The following is a 27,015-nucleotide window of genomic DNA, read 5'->3' on the forward strand; positions in this document are numbered from 1 at the left end:
CCAGGGAAAAGAAGACGGTAACCTACAAAGGAAACCCCATTAGGTTATCATCAGATTTTTCAGCAGAAACTCTACAAGCCAGGAGGGAGTGGAACCAAATATTCAAACTACTGAAAGAGAGAAATCATGAGCCAAGAATAATATATCCAGCAAAGATATCCTTTAGAGATGAAGGAGGAATAAAGACTTTTCCAGACATACAGAAGCTGAGGGAATTTTCTAATACACGACCTGCACTACAAGAAACACTAAAGGAGGCTATTAGACCACCATCAACAGGGACAATTTGTGGCAACCGAAACATAAAAAAAAAAAGGGGGGGAGTGTAAAGGCCTGAACCAGAATATGGGAATGGAGAATGGAGAAAGTAAGCGTGCTGAAGAAAATGGAATACTCTAAATATCAAACTTTCTTTTACATAATCTTAAGGGTAACAACTCAAAAAAAATCCAGAACTGAAATATATACTGTAATAAAAGAAGAAACAGAGAGAAACATCATAGAATACCCCACACAGAAATAATAGACAACAACAAAAAGGCAAAGAAACAATGGAGTCACAGCCTTACCAGAAAACTAAAGATAGAATGACAGGAAATCCTCACGTATCAATAATCACCCTAAATGTAAATGGACTGAACTCACCAATAAAAAGGCACAGAGTAGCAGATTGGATCAAAAAACTAAACCCAACCACATGCTGTCTCCAAGCGACACATCTCAGCTACAAGGACAAGCATAGACTCAAAGTGAAAGGGTGGAAATTGACACTCCAAGCAAATGGTACCCAGAGAAAATCAGGTGTAGCCATAATGATTTCCGATGAAACAGACTTCAGGGTGAAAAAGATAACAAGAGACAAAGATGGACATTTCATAATGGTAAAGGGGACTATACAACAAGAAGACATAACAGTCATCAATATTTATGCCCCCAATCAGGGAGCACCGAAATATACCAAGCAACTACTAATAGAACTAAAGGGAGAAATTGACCAAAACACAATTATACTAGGGGACTTAAATACATCATTGACAGCTATGGATAGATCATCCAAACAGAAAATAAATAACGAAATAGCAGCCCTAAATGACACATTACATGAAATGGACATCATTGACATATATAGAGCACTTCATCCTAAAACATCAGACTATACATTCTTTTTGAGTGTACATGGAACATTCTCAAGGATAGACCATATATTGGGGCATAAAAGCAGCCTCAGCAAATTTAAGAAGATTGAAATCATACCAAGCATATTCTCTGATCACAAGGCTTTGAAATTGAGATTGGATATCAACTGCGAAAAGAAAGCAGGAAAAAACACAAATACATGGAGATGAAACCACATACTTTTAAAGAACGACTGGGTTAAAGAAGAAATTAGAGGAGAGATCAAAAGATACATAGAAACAAATGACAATGAAAGTACATCCTACCAAAATTTTTGGGATGCAGCGAAAGCAGTTTTAAGAGGGAAGTTTATATCATTACAGGCCTGTCTCAAGAAACGAGAAAAATCCCAAATAAACAACCTCATGTTACACCTCCAAGAACTAGAAAAAGAAGAACAAGTGAAACCCAAGGTCAGCAGAAGAAAGGAAATAACAAAAATCAGAGCAGAGCTCAATGAAATAGAGAACAAAAAGACAATAGGAAAAATTAATGTGACAAAGAGCTGGTTCTTTGAAAAAATTAATAAAATCGACAAACCCTTGGCTAGACTCACTAAGATAAAAAGAGAGAAGACACTAATTAACAAAATCAGAAATGAGAAAGGGGAAGTTATCATGGACACCACAGAAATACAAAGGATCATGCAAGAATACTATGAAGGACTATATGCCACCAAATTCAATAACCTAGAAGAAATGGATAAGATCTTAGAAACATATAGCCTTCCAAGGCTGAACCATGAAGAACTGGAAAATCTAAACAGACCGATCACCAGTAACAAAATTGAATCAGTCATCCAAAACCTTCCCAAAAGGAAAAGTCCAGGACCAGATGGCTTCACTAGTGAATTCTACCAAACCTTCACACAGGATCTAATACCAATCCTGCTCAAACTCTTCCAAAAAATTGAAGAAGAGTCAGTACTCCCTAACTCATTTTATGAGGCCAACATTACCCTGATACCAAAACCTGGTAAGGACAACACAAAAAAAGAAAACTACAGACCTATATCTCTGATGAATACTGATGCAAAAATCCTGAACAAAATTCTAGCAAAGCGAATACAACAATGCATCAAAAAGATTATTCACCACGATGCAGTGGGGTTCATCCCCGGGGCACAAGGATGGTTCAACATCCGCAAATCCATCAATGTGATACATCACATGAACAAAATAAGGGACAAAAATCATATGATTATATCAATTGATGAGGAAAAAGCATTTGATAAGATACAACATCCATTTATGATTAAAACACTTAAAAAAAAAGGCATAGAAGGAAAATACCTTAACGTAATAAAGGCCATCTATGACAAGCCCTCAGCTAATCTCATAATTAGTGGTAAAAAACTGAAGCCCTTTGCTCTACGTTCAGGAACACAACAGGGCTGTCCCCTATCACCTCTGCTTTTCAACACAGTGTTGGAAGTCCTTGCCAGAGCCATCAGGCAAGAGAAAGAAATAAAGCCATCCAAATTTGGAATGAAGAAGTTAAAATATCACTCTTTGCAGATGACATGATGCTATATATAGCAAACCCTAAGGACTCCACCAAAAAGCTGTTAGAAACAATCAACGAATACAGTAAGTTGCTGGCTACAAAATCAACATACAAAAGTCCATTGCATTCCTATATACTAACAATGAAATCTCAGAAAAAGAAATACAAAAAACAATCCCTTTGCAATTGCAGCAAAAAGAATAAAATACCTAGGAATAAACTTAACCAAGGAAGTGAAGGATTTATATGCTGAAAACTATAAGACATTTTTGAAAGAAATTGAAGAAGACACAAAAAAATGGAAAGACATTCCGTGCTCATGGATTGGAAGAATCAACATAGTTAAAATGGCCATATTACCCAAAGCCATATACAGATTTAATGCAATCCCCATCAAAATCCCAATGGCATTTTTTAAAGAAATAGAACAAAAAATCATCAGATTTGTTTGGAACCACAAAAGGCCCTGAATAGCCAAAGCAATCTTAAGAAAAAAGAACAATGCTGGAGGTATCACACTGCCTGACTTTAGCTTGTACTACAGGGCTACAGTAATCAAAACAGCATGGTATTGGCAGAAAAACAGACACATAGACCAATGGAATAGAATTGAGAACCCAGAAATAAAACCACATAAATATGGACAGATAATTTTTGACAAAAGAAGCTAAAAACATACAATGGAGGAAAGACAGCCTCTTCAATAAATGGTGCTGGGAGAACTGGATAGCCACGTGCAAAAGAATGAACTGGACTGTTATCTGTCACCATGTACCAAAATTAATTCAAAATGGATCAAAGACTTAAGCATAAGACCTGACACAATAAACTGCATTGAAGAAAACATAGGTACTAAACTTATGGACCTTGGATTCAAAGAACATTTTATGAATTTGACTCCAAAGGCAATGGAAGTAAAAGCTAAAATAAACAAATGGGACTATATGAAACTTAAAAGTTTCTGCACAGCAAAAGAAACCATCGACAAATAAAGAGGCAACCGACTGAATGGGAGAAGAGATTTGCAAACAGTTCCTCTGATAAGGGTCTAATATCCAAAACATACAAGGAACTCATGAAACTCAACAACAAAAAAACAAACAACCCAATTGAAAAATGGGCAGAGGACCTGAAGAGACATTTCTCCAAAGAGGACTTACAAATGGCAAATAGACATATGAAAAAATGCTCCACATCGCTAATCATCAGAGAAATGCAAATAAAAAACCACAATGAGATATCACCTCACCCCAGTCAGAATGGCTTTCATCAACAAGACAAATAGCAACAAGTGTTGGAGAGGCTGTGGAGAAAAAGGAACCATCTTACACTGTTGGTGGGAATGCAGACTGGTGCAGCCGCTATGGAAGGCAGTGTGGAGGTTCCTCAAAAAATTACAAATAGAATTACCATATGACCCAGCAATCACTCTCCTGGGTAACTACCCAAAGAATTTGAACTCATTTATACATAAAGACACTTGTGCTCCAATGTTCATTGCAGCTTTGTTTATGGTGGCCAAGACATGGAAACAACCAAAATGTCCTTCGATAGATGAATGGATAAAGAAGTTGTGGTATATAAACACAATGGAATACTATTCGGCCTTAAGGAAAGATGATATAGGAACATTTGTGACAACATGGATGGATCTTGAGAGTATAATGCTAAGCGAAATGAGTCAGACAGAAAAAGCAGAGAACCCTATGATTTCACTGATATGTGGTATATAAACCAAAAACAACAAAAGAACAGACAAACAAATGAGAAACAAAAATTCGTAGTCACAGACAATAGTTTAGTGGTTACCAGAGGGTAAGGGGGGTGGGGGGAGGGAGATGAGGGTAAGGGGGATCAAATATATGGTGATGGAAGGAGAACTGACTCTGGGTGGTGAACACATACTGGGATTTATAGATGATGTAATACAGAATTGTACACCTGAAATTATGTAATTTCATTAACAATTGTCACCCCAATAAATAAATTTTTTAAAAAAACAGTCTCACTGCGATTCCTTCACACTGGCTAAGTTTTGTAGTTCTTGTTGTTTGCCATTTGTTTATGGGACTATGAAGGTATTGTTGAGTTCTTAGTTTTAGTTACATTATGGTGAGACAAACCACAATGTAATAACAAGAATTCATTCACTACGTGTAATCCATTTGCTGTAAAATTTAAACAAATATCCATTTTTACAAGTCCAACTTATTGTCCAACTTATAAGGTGATTATAGAAGCAACATACAACATACTAACTTAAAAATCATTTTTCTTATTTACACAAATATCATATGGGATTGTAGGGGTCATGACTAGATAAATGAGTTTCTTTTCACACAATACTCTCTCAGATTTTAAATTACCTACAATTAACTTTTATAATAATTCTGAATACTAGACTATTAAGAAAGACATTAACTAACAAAGAAAAAATATACATGCAATATACACATTTTTTAACAGCTCTTTCAATAGCAAAACTTTCTTAGTCTTACTGTATGTCTGGTAGAACCACAAAGAATACTTCACTATTAAGAGTCTTACCTCGACTGTTACTGTCAGAAGACGTTTCACATCTCCATCCTTTTTTATAACCAGAAATTAGTTGGACGTTGCTATGTATAAAAGAGGTGAGAATATTACTGTCTTAATACTGACAGGAAAACATTTATCAAAACATGGAATTCTTAGAGTATTTCAGGTAATATCTGAACTAATATAAAAACTTGAATTATCCCATACGCTTCAATTTTGTAAGTTCTAAAGGCAAACAAATAAAGAAACAAAAACTTATAGACACAGACAACAGTTCAGTAGTTGTCAGAGAGTAAGTGGAAGAGGGGATAGTAGAAAAGGGTAAAGGGGGTCAAACATATGGTGACAGAAGGAGAACTGACTCTGGGTGGTATATCACACAATGTGATATATAGACAATATATTAAAGAATTGTACATTTGAAACCTATGTAATTTTACTAACCATTGTCACCCCTATAAATTTAAGTTAAAAAAAAAACCATAGTAAGTTGTACAAAATTTTTCTTAAGCATGTGATTAAAGAAGACAAAAAAACAAGGTGAACCAGTCATGTTGAGGGCAGTATAGTTCAGTCAGTTAATTAGAATTAGCAGGGGCGAGAGTTGAGAACTCAGAAATCCTAGTTCTATAGTCCACAAGATCCGTTTTCGGGGAAGTCACCGCTATTAGGCTCAGAGCTTTCCTCTACAAACCAAGCATCTCACTGCCTTATTTTACAGGTTGTCAGAGGATCAAATAGATAATACAGCAAAATTGTAAGGCAACGGAATAAGTTTTTTTGAGCTTTAGTTTTTGAAATTATTTTGGAATTCCAAATAAACCTAATGTGTGCTTTTCATAGGTTCTATTTAACATTCAAATGTTGCAGTTTACAGAAAATGTTTTTAATTTTGGTTATCAGCTACTCTCTTTGTGGTTTGTAATTCAGTACATCTCAGCTATTATGTAATTTGTAATTAAATGCGTTTAGAAATATGTTACCTCAATAAGGTAGATAACATAACTGCCCCTATTATCGTAGCTAATCACACCAGTGGCAGAAAAGTCACAGAAGTCAAGACCTGGCTTGGACTACTTCCGTCTCATGTCTACCTGCTGAAACTCTGACCTATCAGATCTTTCTAACCTTCCTAGGCATCCCCAGTTGACTTGAAAGATAGAACATATATGCACACTCATGAGGCGTGGAAGGGGTGCAGCTATTCTAACACCAAGTAACCTCCTTTAGATCCAGAGCTTTCTGTTTACTGGCTTCCATGTCAGGCAAAACTTTAAATATTCTGAAACCTGAGGGAGAGTCAAGTCACTGGCCAGATTTTCATTATTTTGGAAAACAGATCACTGAGCCTCATCTTAACTAAGGAATCACAGGCAAGTTAGTGTCTACTCTGGGAAAGGCGTTATGGGACCTTCCAGGACCTAAGGAAAGATACTCCATGGGATAGCAAGTGGCCTTGGGGTACAGATCTGGTAACAAAGGAGAAAGGAAAGTCTGATCTTTTCCTGCAGCATTACTAGCACCTCTCTGACAGCTCAGAAAGTTCCAACTAACATGTGCTGGCAGAAGACACAACAAGACACTCCAAAGGGTAAGTCATCATGAGGTTTGGGCTAAGATGTGGGCCCCGCATAGTTTTTCAGTGTTAGGGAAGGCTGTGTGTGGCTAAAGCTAGAAGTCCTGGCTCCCGGGACAGGGAGCTGGTGCTCTGGAATAGGGGCTGAGAATGTAAGCAAGCATCTGCATGTCAAGTTAAAAATATCGCCACTTCGAAGTCCAAATGTGGAAAACCATGGACACAGAGGACTCGGGATCAGCAAGGGAACCTGGGAGCACGGGGAGTCATGACGACAGGATCCGTTTCTATAGCAACCATGCAGCAACACAATCGATGGAAACCAATGAATGACCAGAATGACCTTCCTTCCCTCTCCATCTGACTTGTGAAAGAGGATGGTCCCCCTTGGACTTAGGGAACACTCTGGCTTCTTGAAAAATTCAAGGGGGGAGCATAGCCAATAGCCTCCAGAAAATACAGAATTTCCTGCTAAACTGTACATTTTACACCCCCAAATAACTAGTAGGAAAAGTCAGAGAAGAGACATTATTGGTACCTGACACACAGGGGTTATGCTTGGAATGAAACGGAGAATGTGGGGATCCCTAAAGATAAAGGTCTTCAAAGTTCTGGGATAAGGAATCTGTCCCTTTGCTACGTCTTACACGTCTGATCGTTTGCTTGGTTTCTGGCTAAGGATGTCTACTAACTCACTGCCATTCCCCCCCTGCCTGACCCCAGTTAGGACGTCTCACCTGTTCCCTAAGAAGTAACAGTTCAAGTGTTTGGAAGCCCAGTTTGGTGATAACTAGCATTTCAATGTACACACTTACTCCTTCAAACCCTTAGAGAAAGCATATTCTTCCGCGGTGCGCCCAGTGTCATCTCGAGCAAAGACATCTGCACCTGCCTGAAGCAGAAGCCGGACTGTATTTGAGGACTTATTCCTTGCAGCAAGCATGAGGGCTGTTCTGAAATAACGGAGAGACAACTTCACCCTTAGGAACTTTCAGTTACGTACACAGCAACATTGAGAGACTTTACCAAGTTCAATACAGTGCTTATCTGTATACAATCGACCATTTACATGCTTAAGTGTTCATCTTTGTAAATTATGTCCAAGGCTAAAATGAAGGGACATAAAAACAAAAAAAAAGCCTCTTGCCCCACTGGGTATTACCTAGAAGGTGCTAATTTAAAGTTCTCTAATAGCCAAGTAACTCTGCTGAGGTCACTTAACTGAAGTAGGTGAAGATTTCAATGAAGAATTTCCCGTTTCTTCCTTAGTCTTATATATGGTGCATCCAAAGTCAGCTAGAATTCAAGTAAGTTAAAGCTACTTGGCAGGCTCAAAACAATAATATTAGTGATAATTCTAGTAAACATTGTCATCGTTGAGTTAACGGTGCTCATAAGCATGTGCTGGGCACTGAATCACATGCCAGGTCATGACACACGACCGTACTTGAAGGAGATATTATTTCCCTCGTTTCCACATCGGGAAACATGTTTGGTGATGACAGTAATGTTCCCACGGTCACACACGTGACACGTAGGAAAGCTGAGCTTTTAACCCAGTCCTGAGTGAACTGAAAGCCCATCTCTTTTTTAATCACCCATCTATGACTTGTTTCATTAAAGAAGAAGTTTATTCAGTTAATGTTGTCTTTCTCCCTTCTACCCATACCAATTAAAAATGATTTAAAAAAACATCAAAATAGACTAGAAATGAAAAAAGAATAAAAACTGAGGAATATCTGGTAGTAGTAATTCACAGTCATTTAGGGAAAACCCTATAACATCAGTATTCCTTCAGGAAAACAATTTAAAGCAGAGTCATCCAAACAACAAAATCAACTCCTATTTATGTTTAACGTGCATCTTTTAAGGAAACCTGAATACACAGTAGAGGTTAAAAAAACTGTCAGAGAGACTAAACCCAATATTGTATCATAAACTAAGTTAGAGTCCATACTATACAAAACTAGTAAAATTACCGTGAAAACCCTTTAGCTAATATAATACCATGTGACCAAAAACTGCAATGACAAATGACATCAGTCGATATCATAAATGAATATGAATCCTGCAGGATACGGTTCTTCCTGTTCACCAGTCAGAATAATTGCTATTCTACCTAACTGACGATGTGCTGATATTTTTCACTTTGTAATTATAGGTTAATCCTCTTCTTCTTAATTTAATCTTTCTGACTTGAGTAACTGTTACCGCTCTAAAACAGTTCTAAGTTAAAAAACAAACAAACAAGTACCTTTTCCACTTATCAACTGCATGTATGTTTGCATGTCTCTCGAGTAAATATTCCACCATTTTCGGGCAGTTCTCATTCACAGCAAATAAAAGTGGTGTAAAACCAAACTGTAAAACAGAGAAAACAATTTATAGCTTAAAAAACTACGTAGTTCTAAATTGAATTTGAAAACTCATAAAAGATCCTCTAAACTTGAACATACACTAGAGAAAGTAAATAAAAAGTAGCCCTCTGTGTTGTCGTCTGCTGCTCCTTCCCTTTAAAATATCCTCCCCCTTCCTCTCCAACAGATGGACTTCCACCTCATTCTCCAGAACTCCCTTCAAACACTGACAGTCCTGGTGCCAAGAACTTTGCTCCCATCACAATCTCTATCGCACTATACTGCAGTTATTTTATCGTTCCCCACCTGAACCCAGAGCCTTCTGAGGGCAGGGGCTATTCTCCATCCCTGTATCTCCAAGCTCGAAAACATAGACGTAAATGCTTTAAGTCGTTTCATTGAATTGATAACCTAAATAATTATTTCTGGGGTAGTGTTTGTTACATTATATTCCAAAGAATATGTACTTTAGCAGAAATTAATTACTGTGCCCCAGTAGGAAGATTCCAGAAAGATCACCTGTGTTTGAGAAGTATTATAAAACTGTGCTTTATATGGTTATTACTAAAGAAGTGTTTCAGGTTGCTTAATCCCGATTTGACAATACTTTTCTGTGGCAAACATTAACGTTTGAAATATCACAGAATTTCAGGGATACAGTTCGGAGAGCTTTCCAACAGAGGTGAGGTTTTCTGCAGCTTATACAAACTTGCTTGCTTCTCTTCTATCCATGTTCTCAGGATCCCAGATGTCAACTTCAGGCTCTCCTGCTCCAAAAGGGTCACTAAGGAAGTGGACTCTAAATTAAAAAGAGTTAGGCTTCAAATGACCTTTGATTGCTTATCACTAAATGGTCCATTGGTTTTCTCCCATTATAAGACGATGGGTTTTTATCTTAGCTGTTGGTAAGCTCAATGTGAAATTTTATTCTCAGTTACAATGATAACCTTGGGACCCCAATGCCTATCTACTTTCTGAAAAAATCTCTTTTTTATTCTGGTTCTATTTTAATTGCTACTTAAAATTATTTTATAGCTCAGGCAAAATGTAACTCCGAAATAAAATATCATGGCTTATCAGTTCACGTTTTAATGCTGATCTATATGGATGATTTTTAGCATCATGAAAGCGACTAAATCACTTGCATTTTTAAGGAACCACGTTGAGGAGGATGATAGAATACTGCCTGCAATATGCATAACATCTACAACTATAACCATCATTGACCTCATAAGACTTAAAGACATTTCAATGGGTATGATTCTTTATAGGACATATAATGAAAAAGGAAGTTTTTTGGTTTTTGTTTTTTAAAAAGAAAAACTTAGAATTCTAGCTTGAAAAACTCACTCTCATTCTAAGGAGATTAATATAGAATACATATAATAAATCAATATAGACTGTCTTGAAAATCTTGAAGCGTTTATCAAAATATTCTATAAAACAGGAATCGCACACTCCAGTGCTTACGGAGGCAAAGAAGGTGACCCAAGTAAGTGAAGAACCCAGGTGGGGACAGTGGCACACTAGGGAACACATGTCTCATATAAGAGGTGCAGCCTCGCCACAGGACACCCAACTGTAGTCAGGGCTCAAGGGGACCAGGCTTGATTCTTTCAGAGAAGCTTGACATCCTTACTTCTTCATGAGTCTCCAAAACTTTCGATGTTGACTCAACATATGGAGGCAAACGAAACATATTGAGGAGCCATAATTAGTCCGTGGCCCACTTGGAATTTTTTATCTGCTGTTTCCAAATGTTTGTGTATAATGTGAATATTTGTATGTAAAATCTTTCTGTTTTTTAGTATCATATGCTTCATTAAAAAACTGGGCCCCAACATGCAATAAAACTGTCATTTAGACTCATTACACCCACTTCAAGAATTTTTCCCATTCTTATTCAAACCATAATCTATTTGTATTCATTGTTCAGATTGTTAACCCAATGGATAATTACATTATAGAACTGCTGACACTAAATTATTGACACTTCCCATCTGTATTGCTACTAACTTCACGGGATTTCATGTTTAAACCTACCATCGTGATTATGCCACGGCTCTATGAATTTCACAGACATACTGAGAGAGTTTATCACACACCTTCGATCATTGCAGCAACATTTACGGTGGCCCAGAAATGGAAACAACAAAACTGTCCTTCAATAGATGACTGGATAAAAAAGATGTTGTATGCAAACACAATGGCATACTACTCTGCCATAGAAAAAAATGAAATGCTGCCATTTGGGACAACATGGATGGATCATGACAGTATTATGCTATGCAACACAAATCGGACAGAAAAAGTCGAGGACCATACGACTTCACTCATATGAGGGATATGAAACTGAAAGCAACAGACGAACAAGACAAGGAAACAAAAACTCACAGACACAGACAACAGTTCAGTGGTTACCAGAACATAAGGGGGGACGGTGGATAGTAGAAGAGGGTAAGGGGGGTCAAATATACGGTGAAGGCAGAACTGACTCTGGGTGGTGAGCACATACTATGACATATAGATGATGCATTATAGAAATGTACACTTGAAACCTATTTAAATACAATAACCATTGTCATCCTAATAAATTTAATTAAAAACAAAGAAAAGAAAACTGGAGATTTACAGAACAACAGGCAAAAAAAGCAGGTTCACAATTTCCTATTACTGCAGGAAAACCCCGCATGCAGTAAGCATTTGTTGATCTAACAACCTGAGCACAAACAAACATGCAAAACTCTTTTTTTTTTTAATTAATTAATTTATTTATTAGTTTCAGGTGTACAAAACAAGGTAATACTTAGACGTTCATCATTTATATCCCTCATACTGTGAACCCCCCTGCCCCCATCCACTATCCCTCCGACCTCACACTGAACCATCACATTATATATATAAAATTATAGTTGGCATTCATTAATGTTTAGCTTCTGATGTACAATGCCATGATCAGGTATCCACAGTATCCCTGAGGTGGTCTCCCAAATAGGACGCATGTCCATCGGCAAAACTCTTAAAGGGCCCGATTCTATGCATTAGGAGACCACCCATCAGCAAGTTTCTAAAGATTCTCAGAGCACCAGTGAATGACTGATGGCTGAAAGGAAAAAGGTGTTCTTCTTTAAGCCAGTAGATACTGCCAATGATATTTCCTTCCACTTCTCGAGCCCAGAGGTACAGACAGTTCAAAAGTCAGGCAAAGAGTGTTGGGAAGGAGAGAGCTGAAGGAAAATCACCTCTCAAACTCCACCTCTTCTAGAGATTTCTTAAGTATTTGAGATCTGCGAATTGATATATTGCACTAGTAGTTCTTAACCAAGAGTTGTATCAGAATCTCAGGGAAATATTTCTAAACAACACATGTCCAGGCCTTATTAGCTTTACATAGTCAAAACCTTCAGGAAGAGCCTAGCTTGTAAATGGTTGTGAATGTTTTTAAAGTTCCTAGGGTGACTGTGATTCGCCAGCATAATTCTAGCCAAGAACTAGTCCAGTAGACGATCACTTCAGTCTCCTCTTCTCTCGCCTATGTCACCAATTTCCTCTGATATTGAGGATTAGGCCAAATAAAAGTGGAAGAGACATGTCACTTATGAAAACCACACTTAATTTCCTGGGTAGGAGTGGAAACGGGATTAACAATTAAAATGCAACTTGATTTCATTACTGCTAAACTCCTTACTTCTCATGGGACAGTCTACATTTCACAGCAGAGTTTAGACTCTTACCTAGGTGGCTCTTTCTGCCAGAACAGATGATATGTCACTTAATTATCTGTCTTTCCTTCCTTTCCCACTTAATTGCCACCTGTTCACTGTAATCTGGTGGATTCGGAGCCTTCCTAGATGTGGTCTTAGGGGAATTTAAAACTCACTAACTCTCTCTCCCAAACTAAGGATTATTATCCCCCAAAACTGAAGAGGACCTTGACTAAGCATATAAACTGAAGGAAAACAAAAATAAAAAAACCTCTGTTTATTAATTAAACTTATTGGGGTGACATTGATTAGTAAAATCACGTTGGTTGCAAGTGTCATTTCTATGATACAGCATCTGTATATCGCATTGTGTGCTCACCACCAGAGTCAGTTCTCCTTCCACCACCATTATGTTTGACCCCTTTTTCCTCATCTATCACCCCTCCCGCCTTTACCCTCTGGCAAATATTGAACTGCTGTCTGTGTCCATGAGGTTTTGAAAAACCTCTTCTTGTTATTTCCCCTCAATAGCCAAATTTCCAAATTGCCCTGCATATTTCTGATAGTTATTTCCTTTCCCTTTCCTTTTTACCTCTTAGGCTTTAGCCAATGAAAACTAAATAGCTTTATATAAATCATTTGTTTATAAATAGCAATTTGTCAACAGCGGGAAGATTACTATGATATTGTAAAATGCTTTTGTTTGTTTGAGTTTTAAGGTAAAGCCGATTTCAAAGGCAAATTTTGCTTTCCTGCATTGTTTTGCATTAATTGGAAAACAACTCGGACGTGAAAAAACACTTAAAAAAGGAAGTGTTGCCTGTTACAAGTGTTGTTTTCACAAGTAATTTATCATAAGTGCATAAAAGAGAGCTGTGCCCTCTACTGCTACTTTAGAGGTATCATCACGTAAAGTAAAATTTTAGAAAATTAAGTTCCAACTGTTTGCATTCAGGGAACACTTGAGCTTCCAAAGGTGTAAAATTGACCCTTCCTCTGTCAACCAAGGGCATTCCTGCTGGGGTTGCAGTGGCGAGCGGTGATGTATGTCCAAGAACAAAAAGGGGTGAACGCGTCCCCATCACCTGCTCCCTCTGTACACCTAAAACCCGCCCAGCACCTCCGCCAGCCTGAGCAGGAGCCCCACTCCGAGGTGGAGACCCCAAGGGGGGCCGTGGCTGGCAGAGTGGCTAGGAGCACAGGCCGATGCCCTTGCTGGATGTCCAAACGTGCTGGCCCTCCTGCCCCGATCTTCAGAATCCCCGAGGCCTGGGGTGCTCAGGGCCTGTGTCCTGCTGCTTCCCCTCCCTACCTGCACCCCCCAGCTCCCTGGCGGGACCCAGGCTCACCCATCTCCTAGGCCCTGCCCTGCAGCAGCCACCCCCACATACTTCCCTCCCCCCGGGTCGTCAGTCCTTGGTGGGCTCTGAGCCTGCCACCCACTCCCACGCAGTAACAGGACTGTTACAGGACAGAGCTGGGCCCTTTCTGTGGCCACCTCATTTCCCCTTCCTGACTTGGCTTTGGACTTGTTTCTATGGCGACAGGGAGCGATGTACAGCATGCAGTATATGTCGACTAGAAATAAAATGCTTGTGACTGAAACACACGTATAACAAATATTGTGTAAATACAGTCTGTGGATCTATACCTCATTGGTTGCTTCCATATCTGCCTGATGTTGCAGCAGCTGTTCAACTATCGCGGTGTTGTGCCCCATGGCCGCGTAGTGGAGAGCCGTGTTGTCACAATCGTCCTTCACATGTGGATCCGCTCCATGTTGTAGTAGGATTGTTGCACACTCCTCTTCCTGGCTCTCCACGGCCTGTCAGGATTACGTCATTAAATAAACGGTAAATTATGGGAATTCAAAGTAAGCATTCCACAAGTTTCCACAATTAGTTATAGTTAATTGAGATAAATTCATTTTTATTCTAAATACTAAAATAAAATCCATCTCCTGTTGACAGAGCTGGCTACCACATACCTTTATTAGAGCTGTCTTGTTTCTGTTGTCACCGAAATTCATCTGGCATTTTTTCTCTGCTAGAAGAGTCACCACTTCCGAATGGCCAAAGGTGCAGGCCAAATGGAGAGCAGTCCTATGAGGGTGAGAGGACATTTAGGACATTACAGGGCACTGTCTCAAACATGCAGCTCTGCACGCAATTGTAAACATGACACGCCACTCCAATGCCTTCAGAACCAACATGGAGTTTTCTTCTGCACAAAGTACAATATTCACGAGCTCTGCTTACTCGCCACACTAAGGAAAGAGCAGCCTATGTGACTACAGAGAGCATGCCCTGGGGAATCAGCTCAACTCGGTTTGATCCTAATTTAATTCGACCACTTATTAGCTGTCCCTTAGCCTTTGTGTGCCTCCATTTCCTCATCAACAAAGTGGGGATAAAAACAGTAGTTAACACTGTTGTGGGCTCACATGGGAATCTATGTAAAGTGTTTACTTAGGTTCCTAGCACAAAACACACAGCTCAGTAACTGGTAATATTATCAGAATTATTACCATCACTACTACTTTACAAGACAACATTTCAATTAAGTAAAATGATATCATTCCACCTACTTTGCAGCTATGTTTTAAGGATTAAGAAAGAACACTGTATTTCAGTGGTTCTAAGATGCTTCTTTTCTCATATTTTAACACCTCTGACTCTGGAAGGCAATGTACAATTCAGAGTGCCTTGAAAGTATAGTTGGCAGCATTTAAATAATTTCTTACTGGTATTTACAAGAACCGGCATCTTACCACCCTGACGTGAAGTGAAATAATGGAAACACACCAGACCTTCCGCAGTTCTCGTCATAAATTGGCATCTAAATAAATGTTCATTCTTAAGGGCATCATGGGGAAAGAGGACTAAAATCACAAAGTAATTCTTGTTTTGATTTTCAAGAAACTTGAAGCCAAAGGAGACTCAGCATTCAAGTGACTAAGGATGGCTCCTTTCATTGTCTGTTTCGAGTCATAGATTATATGAAAATCGGACGATTTCCAGTGATCGATACTCATATTTAATACTATTGTACACTAGGTAAACAGCAAGTTTGGTTACTGTTCACAATGTCCTAACTGTAGAAATCCTTTTATTTGAAACGAGGGAGGAAAAGCTTCAATGGAGATTAGGTACTATTACGTCCATTTACAATTTTTCATTTCGCTCCTACTGGGCAACATAAAGTTTTTAAGGATGAAGAGGGCCTGAGAGATAGATTCTGAGAGTCCCGAGTAGACTGTGTCTGCTCCGTAACAGTTATTCAGTGTATATTTGATGAATAAATGGATTGAAAGAAGGGATAACTACAGCTGGAGAGTTCAATGTTTTTAAACAAAATGTTTATAGTAAAGCAGTACTTCTGCAATAGTAATAATCACTTATATGTGCTATTTTTGATTTCCATAAAGACAGAACCAAAATGATGAATCAAAAATCACTTAATGTTATAGGTAATGAAGCTCTATATAATAAAAAAATAAGTGTGTACAGAAATATAGATACATGAACTTCTACCGGCACAGATAAAAAGACTGCCTTTACTTCTGAAGAGGCTAAAAGTTGCCAGAAAATACCAATCTTTAAAAAAAAAAAATTGAAAATAGAAGTGAGAAATTGTTTTAATCTGTACAAGATTCATATTCCTGGGAATAATGAAATATTACCTGGGACTACTTTATTAATAATAAACTGTTACTAGAATTTCTGTATATGTTCAGTGTAGAGATCAGACTTTTTAAAAAAGAAAATGTCACTGTACAAATACTCAGTAATCAAGTTTGCACATATTTTTGGCTAAAATAACATCGTAGTCTGTGTGTGTGTATAATCAAAGGAATTCTTTCTCCTTTTCCAATCTACCAAAGTACATCTTTGCATGTAAACATGTATGTATTATCCATACCACCTTCAGCGGTCTCAGGTAATTCCATCCTACAGATGCACTGCAATTTATTTACGAAATGTGTTGATGTGAGTTTTTCACAATACATTGATATTGTAAGCAGTGCTGAGAAAAGCAAATTGTATGTGATTTATATAATTATTTCATAAAAACATTTTAGCACTTGGAATTGATGAGTAAAGGGAATATACATTTTTAAATGTGGTACTTATCACCAAAATGAAAAGTCACCAAACTTTGAAAAGTCTGAAGCAACTTTAATTTGAAGCAGAAGTACAAGTACCATGACTCCTCATCTTCTCAACCTTTGAGGATGGAAAAGAAGTTTTCATTTCTCTTTCAACTTTAATTCCTTTTTTTTTTTTTACCTGGGGCACTAAATATTGGTCACTTATAGATACACAGAAAGAACTTGGTCCAATTCAAAATTCGAGCGCTTTTTTCTGTTGATTTCAGACACTTCTCTATAAAACAAAGATACACTTTTCCCTGATATGTGTATGCTGTACATAATTTGCAAGTACCTTTTCTTTTATTTTGTTAGTATTATTTTCTGATATACAGAGACTATTGATTTCTTATATTGCTCAACCAACCTTCTGAACTCTTGGTTTTTTTGAAGTCTTCGCCAACATAAAAAATTGTATAAATAGGCATTTCTGTTTTCTTCTGGTACCTTCCTCATTTTGTATATTTATAATTTTTAATCTACAGTACATCTGGAACTTATTTTTGTGACATGAAAATCTAACAAATTTTCTCCAAATACTTAACAGGTATTTCTCCATCATTCATGAGTAATTCATATTTTCTACTAACGCGAAATGTCATCACTATGAAGCTCTAACATCCTGCATATATTAGGGTGTTTGGGCATTTTCTGCTATATTCCAATCATTTATCTCTCTTTTCAGCTCTTAGTAAAGAAATGGTGGCAATAGAGCACCCGTTGACACCTAGAAGGGCAAATCTTCGTCTACTATGCAGAATGATTCTTAATTTTATCACTACAATCAAAGAGACACCATGTGCAACCCAAAACTTTTAAAACCCTGAGAGTTTAGTTGGCTTGTGGAAAACTGATAACTAGAGGAAGAGCACACGCGGTGAGAAAACGAGTCTTCCTAGACAGACCACAGCCATCTTCCACTGGAAGCTTCCCTTCTAAGGCCCCTCAATAAACACCATACATACATGGGTGGACACTGATGTAAAACGGATACTGGGTTTTAGCTGATTTTTTTAGCCCACAAGTCGCTCTATTATGGGAATCAGTTTTCTCATTACGCACTTTTCTGTAGTGTTTAACAACATGGTCTAAAACTGTGCACATCAAAAGTAAAATGCTTCTTTTTCAAATGCTATACTTCTTTTCATTTCTATTACTGATATTTAGTTGAATTTGTTTAAAATTGTCAGTAAAGTGCTTTGTAAGGGGAATTATGAGTGACGGGACCTTGAGAGTTTGTCCTGGTGCTCACCACGGCGGCCTGGGCCCTGCCCCCGGGGTAAGGGCCCCACCAGCGTACCGCCCCTCCCAGGCCCCTCTCCCAGGCCCCCGCCGCCTCCGGCCCGTGCCCTGCGGCCCCCCAGGCCCGCTCACCTCTTCTGCAGGTCTCTGTCATCCAGTCTCTCTGGATGGAGCGAGAGCAGCCTCTGCACTTCTGATACGTTGCCCCTGGCGGCAGCTCTGTAGATTTGTATGCGATCTCTGCCTTGGTTGCAGTACCCGGACTCCGAGGTGACCCCACCTCCGGCCTCAGGCTGCCAGCCACCACCATCGCTCTGGGGTCTCCTTCGGAAACCCAAGCGGGACCTGACCTTCTGAAGCCCAGAGCCAAAACACTTCTTCATGGCCAAGCCACGGGCTTCAGAACCTCCTCCGCACTTCTCACGCCTGTTTTCTCCGCGCCCAGCCAACAGTAGCCTCTAGAGCAGCCAACTCCAGTCGCCACAGTATCCCCGCAGGACAGCAAGGCGGTTTGGAATCTCTCCGCCCGGAACGGCCGTCACCAAGCAACGGTGCACGGGGCAGAGGCCGAGGGCTGCGCATGCGCACAGAGCCCCGGGGCCAAGGTCAAGGGCACCCGGAGCCCACGTGCAAGGCCCAGGCGCCTCAAGCTTCAGAGGTGGCCTGTGGGCAGCGCTGAGTTCCATTCGGACCTCGGTGGGCGCTGGCCCAGGCTTCTGCTGGGTCGTCTGAGCAAAATGAAATAGGAAATTTCATTTCCTGAATTAAGAAAACAGGTATGTAACAGGCAGAGAACTTGGGGGAAGCAAAAACCATAAATGAGAGAAGAAAAAAAAAACTTTATGTACCCTAAAACTGAAATGTATTAATTTCGATGTATAAAACACAAAAGCATTTAAAAGCTTGATTTCCCAGAGAAAACTCTTGTATTTTGAAACGTTTTATTTTCAACCTCAATATCTATCACCTTAGACCCAAAAATCTTCTTTAAAAATTGGAGTATACTTTGTACTTATCTGCTTTTTGAATAAGGCCTGTGAAACTAGAAATCTCTTTCTCTTTTCAGTATATATGTTAAGAAAGAAAGGAAATTTGCTGTTTTGCCTCAGGATTTCACCGATTTATTCAGTCTAGAATGGCCAGAAAAGATCCACATTTCCAATCCTTTCTTTAGTTGGTATTATATTCACTTGTCAATTTGTGACAACTGGACCAGTATTATTATAGCCGGTTTGATTTTCAGACACCTTTTTAAAAAGCCACCTTAGGAGGCTGGCGGGCAGCACTGCGGGCCCGCGGCTCGGGGGGCTCGGCCGGCTCGGGGGGCTCGGGCGGCTCGGGGGGCTCGGGCGGCTCGGGGGGCTCGGCCGGCTCGGGGGGCTCGGGGGGCTCGGGCGGCTCGGCCGGCTCGGGGGGCTCGGGGGGCTCGGGGGGGTCGGGCCGTTCGGGGGGCTCGGGCGGCTCGGGGGGCTCGGGCGGCTCGGGGGGATCGGGGGGCTCGGGCGGCTCGGGCGGCTCGGGCGGCTCGGGGGGCTCGGGCGGCTCGGGGGGGCTCGGGGGGGCTCGGGGGGGCTCGGGCGGGCTCGGGCGGCTCGGGCGGCTCGGGGGGCTCGGGCGGCTCGGGGGGCTCGGGCGGCTCGGGGGGCTCGGGGGGCTCGGGCGGCTCGGGGGGCTCGGGGGGCTCGGGCGGCTCGGGGGGCTCGGGCGGCTCGGGCGGCTCGGGGGGCTCGGGCGGCTCGGGGGGCTCGGGCGGCTCGGGCGGCTCGGGGGGCTCGGGCGGCTCGGGGGGCTCGGCCGGCTCGGGCGGCTCGGGGGTCTCGGGCGGCTCGGCCGGCTCGGGGGGCTCGGGCGGCTCGGGCGGCTCGGGGGTCTCGGGCGGCTCGGCCGGCTCGGCCGGCTCGGCCGGCTCGGCCGGCTCGGGGGTCTCGGGCGGCTCGGGGGGCTCGGGCGGCTCGGGCGGCTCGGGCGGCTCGGGCGGCTCGGGGGTCTCGGGCGGCTCGGGGGGCTCGGGCGGCTCGGGCGGCTCGGGGGTCTCGGGCGGCTCGGGGGGCTCGGGGGGCTCGGGCGGCTCGGGGGGCTCGGGGGGCTCGGGGGTCTCGGGGGGCTCGGGGGGCTCGGCCGGCTCGGGGGTCTCGGGCGGCTCGGGGGGCTCGGGGGGCTCGGGCGGCTCGGCCGGCTCGGCCGGCTCGGGGGGCTCGGGCGGCTCGGGGGGCTCGGGGGGCTCGGGCGGCTCGGGGGGCTCGGGCGGCTCGGGGGGCTCGGGGGGCTCGGGCGGCTCCGGGGGCTCGGGGGGCTCGGGCGGCTCGGCCGGCTCGGGCGGCTCGGGGGGCTCGGGCGGCTCGGGCGGGTCGGGGGGCTCGGGGGGCTCGGGCGGCTCGGGGGGCTCGGGCGGCTCGGGGGGCTCGGGCGGCTCGGGGGGCTCGGCCGGCTCGGCCGGCTCGGGCGGCTCGGGGGTCTCGGGCGGCTCGGGGGGCTCGGGGGGCTCGGCCGGCTCGGGCGGCTCGGGGGTCTCGGGCGGCTCGGGGGGCTCGGGCGGCTCGGGGGGCTCGGGCGGCTCGGGGGTCTCGGGCGGCTCGGCCGGCTCGGGCGGCTCGGGGGGCTCGGGCGGCTCGGGCGGCTCGGGGGGCTCGGGCGGCTCGGGGGGCTCGGGGGGCTCGGGCGGCTCGGGGGTCTCGGGGGGCTCGGCCGGCTCGGGCGGCTCGGGGGGCTCGGGCGGCTCGGGGGGCTCGGGGGGCTCGGGCGGCTCGGGCGGCTCGGGGGGCTCGGGCGGCTCGGGGGGCTCGGGCGGCTCGGGCGGCTCGGGGGGCTCGGGCGGCTCGGGGGGCTCGGGGGGCTCGGGCGGCTCGGGCGGCTCGGGGGGCTCGGGCGGCTCGGGGGGCTCGGGCGGCTCGGGCGGCTCGGGGGGCTCGGGCGGCTCGGGCGGCTCGCGTTCGCTGCTCGCCCTTAGTTCCTGCCGGCCCCCGCGGGGCGCATTGCCGCCGGGATCGGTCCATGTCTTGGGCCGCCGCTCCTTCCGCCGGCGCCCGGGGGGCCGCGACAGCTGTGAGGTGGGGGCGGCCGCGGCAGGCAGCGGTGCCGGCCGCCGGGGCAGGGTCCGGGAGCTCGGCGCGGCGGGCGTAGGTCTATGTCGCGGGCGGCCGCGGAGGGACGATGCGCGAGTACAAAGTGGTGGTGCTGGGCTCGGGCGGGGTCGGCCAATCCGCCCTGACCGTGCAGTTCGTGACCGGCACCTTCATCGAGAAATACGACCCCACCATCGAGGACTTCTACCGCAAGGAGATCGAGGTGGACTCGTCGTCGTCGGTGCTGGAGATCCTGGACACGGCGGGCACGGAGCAGTTCGCGTCCATGCGGGACCTGTACATCAAGAACGGCCAGGGCTTCATCCTCGTCTACAGCCTCGTCAACCAGCAGAGCTTCCAGGACATCAAGCCCATGCGGGACCGGATCATCCGCGTGAAGCGGTATGAGAAAGTGCCAGTCATCTTGGTTGGGAACAAAGTGGACCTGGAAAGTGAGAGAGAAGTGTCATCCAATGAAGGCCGAGCCCTTGCTGAAGAGTGGGGCTGCCCCTGTATGGAGACTTCTGCTGAAAGTAAAACAATGGTGGATGAACTCTTTGCAGAAATTGTGAGGCAAATGAACTATGCCGCGCAGCCTGACAAAGACGACCCATGCTGTTCCGCATGTAACATACAATAGCATTCAAAAATGGCTCTCCTGGACAGGATTTGCCCCATATCCTAGGCGATACAAACGCCGTCTACTCGACTGCGGAGTTTGCAGGACATGTGGTGTGATCTACAGTGAAATAGCTGCCCTTATTCAGAATTCAGCCGTGATTGTCAGTTGACGTCTCTGAGTAACATTTGGGTTCAGTAACTACAGTTTTCACCATTGTCCTCAGTCTCCTGTATGCACCTGCAACTTTAAGGCATAGCCAATCGATCTTCAGGGTGATCTCCTTTGAAAGCTATGATGGCATGGTCCCTGAGTTGACAGAAGCAACTATTGTATAAATTAAAAATAATCACAAGAGAGAACCCAGAAGAATTCCTGTGACCACTTACAATTAAAATATTTTGTCTTCTTTAAAAAAGAAATAAGTAAAGGAGAAATATTTTCCTACGAGAGTACTGAATTTTCAGGCATTGAGATAGTGCTTCTAACCAATGTATTCTGTCAAGTAACATAATAACAGCTGACCTGCCAGCAGCATTACAGGGAGAGATTCTTTGCTCAGCCGACACATTTCTGTTTTTCAAAATTGATGCTTAATTGTAGATGTTATCCTAATTTGTGACACGGAACTAATTCATGCATCAATCCTTAGTAGAGCATAAGTCAGAACAGGTTGTGTAAAAATACAATCTGGTTTTAAATGTGTTAAATCACCTGCTTTGCCACAGAAAATGGAGGCTCTCACAAGGGTTTGATCCGAATTACAACCCCAAACCCACCCTCTGTTAACCAAGCAGGTATGGTCTTGATTACTTTACTGAACAAGAAGGAAGAGCAACTGGGATGCAAAGAGATTGCCTCGCCTTACTAACGAGAAGCGTTCTGATAGACTGACTAGTACCATCATGTAAGGAAAATGAAGCCATGCTGCATCCACATGTTCCCATTTGTAGAACCTCACAGGACACTACAAATATCTTGCATTTTTACGTTTGTTTAAGCAGCAAATTCCTTCTTGCCTTTAAGGGCTATGGTTGTGGTGTGATTCTTGGTTAACCTGCTTTCAAAATCGAGTTTGCTCTAGCAGAGCTTTATTGCAGGCATTTAAAAAAATTGAATAACCATGTGAAATAATTTGGGCTTAAAAGTAGAACGTAAATTATAGAGTGGAAGGTAAGGGACAGAAAAACCTTTTATCTTTCATTTTCCTGGAGAATTATATTAAGATTTTCTTATAACAATTTTGCTCTGATTACTGAAGTGGCAAATAAAGCTAGAGAACATTGTGTTTTGAAAAGGTGCTCAAGCTCTGATACTCTTGGTTTTCATAGCCGTGAAGTATTTATCATTTGCATGAGTAATGGCACAGGAAAAACCTACTCATACATTTTACAATCAAGTGTAGAAGGGTTTTTAACTAACTTCAGAGTTACAAATGCTAAAGAGAGTATCTTGAGCTGATTCTCTGGAGATAAATTTGGCCTTGAACTGCAATATCACTGAGCCTGTGATCTACATACTGCCCCATGTTTTGTTGGTTTCACACTCTTGTGCAAGTAACCTCTGGTCTTATGTGTGTAACTGAGAGAAGACTGTATGTGTGCATGTGTGTTTATTGTTCCTAAGAATTTGGCACAAGTTGGAGATAATTGCCTATACTGAAAATCCGTACTGCAGAATATAAATTATTTAAATGTTTATTATACATAATTGAAATCATTGGTGCCCACACCCCCCCTCCCCAAGTGTTTAGTAAATTGGCATTAAGCTTAGAGGATAGAAAAAGGTGGACTTTTCATAGATAAGAAAACAGACTATGTGGGGGAAACCAGGCCATGGTGATCAGCGTCTTTGAATTGTGAATGTTTGCATTCTTCAGTATAGGTTTTCTTATACCCCAATTATAAGCACCTCATTTATAGAACAAAAGCCCTAACCAGTTCTATTGAAACAAATTTCATTGTGTAAAATTCGACTCAGCATGTAGAGAAATCAAAGATTCGAGAAATACGATTTATCTACTGAAACAAATATTTTGTTAGTGAATTGGTTGAGTTTTAAAGCCTCTCACTTCTCAGAATGATTGATTTTTAGAATTCCATATTTAATAGCAATTTATCACAACTAAAATTACTTATTAGAAACATCTAATAACATTCACATTATGGATTGCTATGCAGATAAGAAAAATAATATGAACAGTATGGCAAAATGTAAGGTGGAAAAGATTATCTTCAAATTGGGGTTTTACTTAGAAGTGATTGTGTCAGACAATAAGGTGGGCTTTTACTGTAAAGATGTTACTAATAACTGACTTAGTGGCTGCCTGATCACAGTGTTTCCACACAGCCTACATATTTAGTGACAAAGCATCAAAGATCCAGAAACGGGGAAACCCTCGTGCGCTCTTACTGTTGGTATTTCATCTGGTATGACTATAACTCAGCTTGAATGAATGTGTTTGTTGAGATGTTAATAAAAAGCTTAAGAACAAGATTAAATTTGTTGGCACATGAAGTAAAATAGTGGCTACAGAGAAAAGTTTGTGACCTTGTGTCACTATTTATTTTATGCCCTGATCAGACTAGCAACTAGATAAGTGAAAGTTTTTCTAACATGCCTTAAAAATATTATGGTTTGATCCAAAGACCCACTTCTTTTTTTTAGCTATTATGCTAAGGATTTTTTTGTTTTTGTTTTGTCTTATTTTTTATACAAAGGCAGCATTTGTTAAATTTTTTTTCTTTTATATTGCAGCTTTTATTTTGGTTCTTTTACGCTGTGGTAGTGATGGTAACTGATGCCTTTCATTTTGTTCCACTTACACAAAACAAGCCAGCATCTGATCAAAAGTATTACATAATATCTTAAACTATTGAAAGGTGCTTTGATGATTTTCTCCTTTGGTTTATAGAATTAAGACTGAACTTGACTAATCGCTATAGTTGCCATCACTTTTCTGTGGTAAAACTACTGATATCTGCTTTTCTATGTAAAGAAATGTTGCCTAAGGATGTCTGCTCTTTGTTTTCAAGAGTTGTCCAGTGGGAATATTGTCTGTGCGTGTATGAATATGAAAGTGCTATTTTGTTTATTGTGTTGAGTTTTTGTTTGTTTTGTTTTTTAGTTTTTTGTAGTCTTGTGTTAGCTCTGGGTAAGCTTTAATTGTCTCCTTAGCCAATCAAATGTTAAAGACTATGGGGGAGGGTCTATTTTTTTTTTAATGTGTCATTGTGCATCTATTAAATCTTGATCAGGGTTTCAAGAATGACTGCAGTGGGTTTTGGAAACAGACTTATCATTATTGATTTGGGGTTTCCCAGAGAAAAACATAGTTCACAGTTAATTGTTGAGCTCTAATACAACTGACCATTTAAAATTGAACAACAGTTTATTGTTTTGTAACAATGTCAGTTGTTAAACTTTGACGTTTCAATTAAAACATGAATTGTAGTTATAACTCAATGCAAATTCAACAGTTGTATTTGGAGTTAAATTATTTTAACAAATAAATTTATTTAATGAAAAAAAAATAAATAAATAAAAAAAATAAAAAAAAATAAAAACCCACCTTAAATTTGTCACTTAAATCCTTCAGTTGTCTTTCCAAAGGTGAGTTTGCATTAAGTTAATCAGTTCATAACTAACCACACTACTGACTGTTCATTTTTGGCAGTGTCACCACACTTGTCTGTACAATTATTTTGCCAATATTTGAGTATTTAATCATCTTTTTGTCCTTATAAAACTGAGTGGGAAATATAAAAATGAATTTACCAACACCCAGAAGCACAGATCATACAGACATAATACAATTATTAAACTAAGACATCATTAGGCATTCTGAGAAACATCCTTACGTCAAGTGAAACAAATTAAATATATAAATCATTAGAAATAAATCATGGAAGATTATAGCTAAAAATCGAGGTAAAAATCGAGGTAATCGAGGTAAAACCAGTAATAGCTCTGACAACTTTCTTGGGATGAAACCCTTACATTATAACACGTTAAGGCTACTATTAGGTTTTTGTGCTTTTAAGTTGCATATACATTTGAACCTAAAATGCTATGCACTAATAATCACTTCTCCTTAATCACTACGTAAGTTTGGCAGCTAGTGGAAAAAGTATCTACTATTTTTCTAATCTACCATTTCAGAGGAAAGAGTCCAATTTTAGCTGTTGCGTTTTTCTGAGTTTTCAGAAATGGATTCCAGCAGAGAAAGACTATTTCTGATGCTCTGGAGAGTATTTTGGCCTTTTTGTCACAAGCACTGAGTGCAAGTTTTTGGCAGTGCTTCTATACATTATGCACCTCCTAAGTAGTGGACGTAGCTGTTTCCAAGTGCAAAAATTTTCGATCTTTGAAATTTAGCAAGTTACGATTCTACATGACACAATATTTTACTCTAGATGAAGAGTATTTTTCAGATTTTTATGTTATGCTTGCATAGAGTATTATTTTCATTATATTTCCAATATGCATTATTATGTAAAAGTTCAACTTACATTTTCTTTCAATCTGGGGCTCTGCTATGCATTCTTTTAGAGGTGTATTTTGATGAACTAAAGTTTTTAAAGTTTTGAAATCCCATTTTTCTTCTCTTTCTCCTCCTTCTCCATCTTCTCCTCCTCTTCCCCTTCGTTCTCCATTTTTGGTTAGAGCTCTCTGTGTCTTCTCTAAGAAAATGTTGCCTATTCCAAGATTACAAAAAAAATTCATCCCTGTGTTGTTCTCAAGACAGACACCGTCTTTCCCTGAAAATAAGACCTAGCTGGACAATCAGTTGCAATGCATCTCTTGGAGCAAAAATTAATATAAGACCCGGTCTTATTTTACTGTAATACAAGACCGGGTCTTATATAATATAATGTGATATAATATAATACCCAGTCTTATATTATTTTTTGCTCCGAAACATGCGATAGAGCTGATTGTCCGGCTAGGTCTAATTTTGGGCGAAACACGGTAGTTTTGATTTTACATTTGATCCATAAACTTGTGTTTGTCAGGAAGTATGCAAAGAGATTCATTTATTTCCATAATAGTTTTCTGGTTTTTTCAGCATCATTAGTAAAAAGA

General features: G+C 41.7%; 2 protein-coding genes across 3 annotated transcripts in view; one reads left to right on the forward strand and one right to left on the reverse strand.

The window, feature by feature from the left end:
* Window positions 1-18,802, reverse strand: part of LOC308495755 (uncharacterized protein) — a 57,035-nt gene extending 38,233 nt beyond the window's left edge. Inside the window, exons 1-6 of one of the 2 annotated variants that reach the window (XM_081080729.1) lie at window positions 18,382-18,742; window positions 14,845-14,959; window positions 14,509-14,682; window positions 9,051-9,157; window positions 7,612-7,749; window positions 5,230-5,300 (exon numbers count right to left, since the gene is read on the reverse strand). In XM_081080729.1, the coding sequence (XP_080936855.1) occupies window positions 5,230-5,300; window positions 7,612-7,749; window positions 9,051-9,157; window positions 14,509-14,682; window positions 14,845-14,959; window positions 18,382-18,632 (856 nt within the window). In that variant the 5' untranslated portion in view covers window positions 18,633-18,742. Of the gene's footprint in view, window positions 1-5,229; window positions 5,301-7,611; window positions 7,750-9,050; window positions 9,158-14,508; window positions 14,683-14,844; window positions 14,960-18,381 lie in introns of both variants that reach the window. The other variant, XM_081080730.1, reaches the window with a different exon arrangement.
* Window positions 18,803-21,399: 2,597 nt separating this feature from the next.
* On the forward strand, window positions 21,400-21,951 carry LOC308495756 (ras-related protein Rap-2a-like; the record flags this gene model as incomplete). The annotated part of the gene is made up of 1 exon (XM_081080731.1): window positions 21,400-21,951. The coding sequence occupies one exon, from the start codon at window positions 21,400-21,402 to the stop codon at window positions 21,949-21,951; it is 552 nt and encodes a 183-aa protein (XP_080936857.1).
* Between the last annotated feature and the right edge of the window lie 5,064 nt (window positions 21,952-27,015).

The sequence above is a fragment of the Rhinolophus hipposideros genome, assembly GCF_964194185.1.
Source record: "Rhinolophus hipposideros genome assembly, contig: HAP1_SCAFFOLD_239, whole genome shotgun sequence".
NCBI lineage: Eukaryota > Metazoa > Chordata > Mammalia > Chiroptera > Rhinolophidae > Rhinolophus > Rhinolophus hipposideros.